We start from the raw sequence: 5365 nt of genomic DNA on the forward strand, positions 1-5365 counted from the left end.
GGGTTCGGATCGGCTCGGCCAAACATGGTCCAGATGTTTGGGATATTCGGCCGAACACTGAGCCTAATTGAATTCAATGGAGACCCGAGCATGGGGCGAATATCCCAAATATCTGGACCATATTTGGCCGAGCCGATCCGAACCCGAATATCTAGATGTTCGATCAACACTTCATGCAGTGGAGAACAATCTATTAAGGGTTACAACTAATCAAAGCACATCTAGAGGTTATCACTACCAGCTTAGCACCAATAAAGAGCTAATAAAGTGGTTAAAGGAGGGCCCCTCCGGTCCAGGGGCCATTGTGCGGTTGTTACCTCTGCCCCTCCCCCACCCCATTGCTATGCCACCGTGTGCTTTAGTTAGGTAGTTTTGCCTTGGGTCAGGTGTACTTTAAAGAGGAATCAAAGTAAAAATAAGCTTTGACCATGTTGCACCCACAGCATTATAAACAGAAAATGCAACAAATTGTTTAGACTTTCTGATAAGTGGGTTGCTGCATCAAATTTAAAGGGGCACTATGGCGAAAAATTGTAAAATGTAAAATATGTGCAAACATAAACAAATATGTATGTTTTTTCCCTAGAGTAAAATGAGCCATAAATTACTTTTCTCCTATGTTGCTGTCACTTACAGAAAAAAACGTACTTCCTATTTGTCTATGTTTGCTCGAATTTAAAATGTTAACATTTTTCGCCATAGTGCCCCTTTAAGCTTCTACTGTGTTTAAAACATTTAAACATATGAAAAATGCATAGAGGTGATACGCAAAACTCGTGCAATTTTGCTTGCATTTGCGAGTCTGGGAGAAGTAATGGTTATACTTTAGAAAACAAAAGTCTGGATTTCCTATTAATATTTAATGTTAATAAACCATACAACATAGTTATTATTGGGCAGAATGGTGGTGAAGTGGTTAGCACTTCACCACCAGATTCCCGGTTTGAATTTTAGCCAGGGCACTATCTGCACAGTGTTTGTATGTTTTTCCCTGTGTCTGTGCGAGTTTTCTCTGGGCACCCCGGTTTCCTCTCACATCCAGGGTCAGTTCTAGCTTCCATTGGGCCCCGGGGCCAACTTAACTTGGGGGACCCCTGACTTTGCCCCCCCCCCCCTACCCCTGGACCCCCCCGCCGCCGCCCCTGAAAGGCCTGCTGTTCTCCCCAGTGTTAGGTAGCCTCCTCCTAGAATAGATGGCCAGATGAATCCCCCAGGATTAGATAGCCCCCCCCCCTACCAGTATAGATAGCTAGACATGCCCCCATGTTTAGGTAGCCTCTCCCCTCCAGTTTAGTTAGCCAGATATGCCTCCCCCCACAATGATTAGGTAGCCCCCCTCCAGTATAGATAGCCAGATATGCCAACCCCCACAATGATTAAGTAGCCCCCCCTCCAGTATAGATAGCCAAAACAGTCCCCCACAATTAGGCAGACCATCTAATTTAGATAGCTAGATGTGCCCCCCCCCCCCCTGGATTAGGTATCCCCCCTCCCAGTATAGATAGCTAGATGTGCTCCCCATGATTGGGTAGCCCTCTCCCTCCAATATAGATAGCTAGACTTGTCCCCCAGGATTAAGTTGCACAAACCCCATATACAGAGTGGTGGGCATCGCAACAGAGGGGCCAAGGGTACAACTCACCTGTCAGCAATGCCGGGAAATTCAGAAAATCTTCTCCACTTCACGCAGTCACAGCTTCTCCTCTCTGACTCCTCCAGCGGCCCAGTACTGAGAGAGGAGATGGTGTGACTGCGTGAAGTGGAGAAGACTTTCTGAACTTTCTGGTGAAGCTGACAAGCTGACAGGTGAATTATATCCTCGTATCTTATATTGCGCTGCATATGGGGGGTAGCACTCGGAGAGGCCCTGCCTCATTCATCTGCCTGCTTATACTTCCACCACCTGCACTACACACGCGATGGTACCACTAGCTGGCCAAATAAACTTTTTAAATGGAAGATGCCTGGGGGCCCCACATGGGCTCCGGGGCCTGCATTGCCTGCATTGTATCGCCAGCCCTGCCCACATCCCAAAAATTTACGGATAAGTTAATTGGCATCGCCATAAATTGGCCCTAGACTACAATACATACACTACATGATACACTCATAGACATATGACTATGGTAGGGATTACATTGTGAGCCCCTTTCAAGGACAGTAAAGTGACAGGACAATATACTCTGTACGGCGCTGCAGAAGATGTCGGTGCTATATAAATACTAAACAATAATAGTTTAGTTCCACTTTAATCCATGGGGATATTTTAAAGCTTTCTAAAAAAAAAGTGTTTTAAAGGTACAACTGTCTTTTAAAATTTGTTATAAACTTTCAATAAAAAACATTTTTCTTATATATTTTTTAAATGCTTCATCTCTAACTCCATAAATCAATGGGCAAAGGAGTCTTGGCAGACAAGTGAACAGGAGAAAGTCTAATCCAATGGCAGCAGGATGATAATCCGGTAAAGTTGTTTCTGCAACAGAAGTGATGAAAGAGACCATACACAGAATTAGGTGGACCACATGGAGTGAGATAGTTTTACCGGCTTTTTGAGCAGAAGATCTCTGTGAACCAATCCTCTTGGCCACCAGCATGACTTTAACATAAGTAAATAAAAGAATTAAGACCACAAGGATGAAACTGAGAATGTGGGCTATGGACCGAATCACGTTTTGTAGAGGACTTATAACTAGCATCGAATGGTTGCACAAGAAATGATGAGAAAAAAAGTCTGTTTTGACTGAGCAGACAATAGCTACAAAGTCGGCAATACTTGGGGAGAATCCTATGACCCAAACCACGACTATAACAAAATTCGCTCTATGTGCTGAACAGAATTCCAGGTGTCTCAATGGAAAACATATCGCCACATATCGTTCCAACGACATAACAGCCAATGTGTACGGTGTTACCCTGTAGGACGTAGATGCCACAGCAAGGACGAGAAGGCATAAGGGCACCGGAAAGTACACAGTGTGCAGCAAGGCCATCACAAGAAATGTTCCAAAGCCAAGATAGATTGTATCAGTGATAAGGATATGTGCAAGTAGGACATACCGGGAATTTTCCTGGAGGTGAAGAGTGCCGTAGAAAATCCAAAGAAGGACTCCGGTTAAGTAGAGGAAGAAGGAGAAACAAATAAGTGTCAGGATCATATAAACCAGGCGGAATACCGCATCAAGTTTCTCAAGCTGAGTCAATGCTTGTGTGCTATTTCCAGAGACAGCGGTTATATTCATGGCTGGACCCAGATAAATTGAGATTCCTGTGGGGGGAGGGGGGGAAGAAATATCACAGGAAGTTATGCATATTAAGTGCACCTGTTTTGAATGCAATGTATGTAATCAGCCTATCAGAGGTGCTGCATCAGTAGTGTAGCTAAAGCTATGGGCCCCGGTGCAAGTTTTACGCTGGGCCTCCTCCAAGCGCTCTATACATAACAATTGATACAGCACACCAAAACCTGTCAAGGACAACCACGGTGTCCAATGTGCAAGAAGGGGATTGGGAAGAGTTTGTAAATTATGACTACTAATCAAAGCATCTATAGAAGTGATTATTACCAGCATAGGACCAATAGAGAGCTAATACTAAGGGCCCCAATGTGGTCACTACCTCTGCACCCCCTATTGCTATGCCACTGTGTTGCATATATGAGCTGTTAGTTAGTTCAGATGCGGTCTGTTGTAGGATGTGCTAGTCTCTTTCTCCTTTCCTGATCATGGGGTTGGATTCCGAATTCGTGATCGCCTCTCAATCACGGATTAAGTTCCGAATGCACCCGTGATCGTGGTCCAAATCCAGGTCGTGATCACGGATTTAGCTGTGGCCACGGCCATGATTATAACCTGAAAATCAGTGGTTAATAGCAAAGCTCCCTTACATGATATGAACACCAAATTTGCAGGATATGTTAAGTAGAACTGTGGGAACAAGGGGACCTTATACTTCAAAAAGACCTTATAGTTTTTGAGAAAATCGATTTTAAAGTTTCAAAGGAAATTAGTATGCATTTAAATGCGATAAATGACAGTTAATGTCCTTACCGCATTTACATGTATACTTTTTTCCTTTGAAACTTTAAAATTGATTTTCTCAAAAACTATAAGATCTTTTTGAAAAAAAGATCACCTTTAAAATCCATGCAATTTTGGTGATTGTAGCATGTATGGGGGGTTTGCTATTAATGGTAAAGTCAAATCCGTGATCACAGCCATGATCACAGATTCTACATGTAATCACGGCTAAAATCTGAGTCAAATTCGGAGCTCCGATTCAAATCCGGATCACAATCATGGCGTATCCGGATTTTGATTCTGCCGTGGCCAGATTTACTCAAATTCATGATTGGGGGTATCCGAGCATCACTGGTTGGATAGTGAAGATTAGGCTTCAGGAAGATGCTAATTGTGAGAAGTAGTTTAAGGTTGGGTGCCAGGAAGAGATTAGTGTTAAAGACAAGACAAATAACATTTATATCACGCTTTTCTCCTGGCGGACTCAAAGCGCCAGAGCTGCAGCCACTAGGATGCGCTCTATAGGCAGTAGCAGTGTTAATAAGACTGGCCCAAGGTCTCCTACTGAATAGGTGCTGGCTTACTAAACAGGCAGAGCCAAGATTCAAACCCTGGTCTACTGTGTCAGAGGCAGAGCCCTTAACCATTACACCCTCCAGCCAGGTTGGGGGGAGGGTTTATGTGTTTGATAAAGTTACTTTTTGAGGGAAGTTCATTACAGGAATCAGTTAGGGTTAGGGATATGATGGAAAAATCCAGAAAAAAGTGCTGCACTGCCAATATTTGCAACAATCTGCAATCGCATTGCCAATGTCCAGCGCCCAATAATCTGGTGCTTAATCCAAATGTAGTCAGAATTGGGATGGGCTGCTAACCTACGGAGGTTAAATAAAAGAAAACCTACCTTTCACTGGCAGATCTACTATATCTGGAGAATAATCCATGCTTTTTCTCCCAAATTCTCTCCTAGGGGAAAATGTTTCATCTTCTGTTTAAAATAAATTTTTACCGCTTTGCAATTGTAAAAGTACTAAAAAAAAAAAGGTAAGAAAGTATTGTCAATACTATTCTGAGTATTTTCATGTTTGTTGGTTGCATTATGGGCCTAGAAAAAGTAAATTGCACATGGGCCTTTGACTGCAGGTTCCATGGAATTTGGAGAAATGTTTATATCAGTGTTGCTTGCGAATTTTCGCCAAAGTCATTTTCGCATCGAAAATCCCATTTTCGATTTCGCCGAATTTTCGCGAAAATAAGTACTATTTTCGTTTCAAAAGGCGAAAGTTCGCCTGAGTATTTCGCATTAATTTTCGCCTAAAGTCAGTTTTTTCGCGTTAAATATCTAA

General features: G+C 42.9%; 1 protein-coding gene across 1 annotated transcript; it reads right to left on the bottom strand.

Moving 5' to 3' along the window:
- Positions 1–2321: 2321 nt before the first annotated feature.
- LOC137544761 (odorant receptor 131-2-like) lies at positions 2322–3242 on the bottom strand. The gene has a single exon (XM_068265852.1). The coding sequence runs from the start codon at positions 3240–3242 to the stop codon at positions 2322–2324; it is 921 nt and encodes a 306-aa protein (XP_068121953.1).
- Between the last annotated feature and the right edge of the window lie 2123 nt (positions 3243–5365).

Source organism: Hyperolius riggenbachi, chromosome 2, assembly GCF_040937935.1.
Source record: "Hyperolius riggenbachi isolate aHypRig1 chromosome 2, aHypRig1.pri, whole genome shotgun sequence".
NCBI lineage: Eukaryota > Metazoa > Chordata > Amphibia > Anura > Hyperoliidae > Hyperolius > Hyperolius riggenbachi.

What these genes read in the sequence shown, in the direction of transcription:
- LOC137544761 (XM_068265852.1), bottom strand. Translation starts at nt 3,242, where the DNA reads ATGAATATAACCGCTGTCTCTGGAAATAGCACACAAGCATTGACTCAG.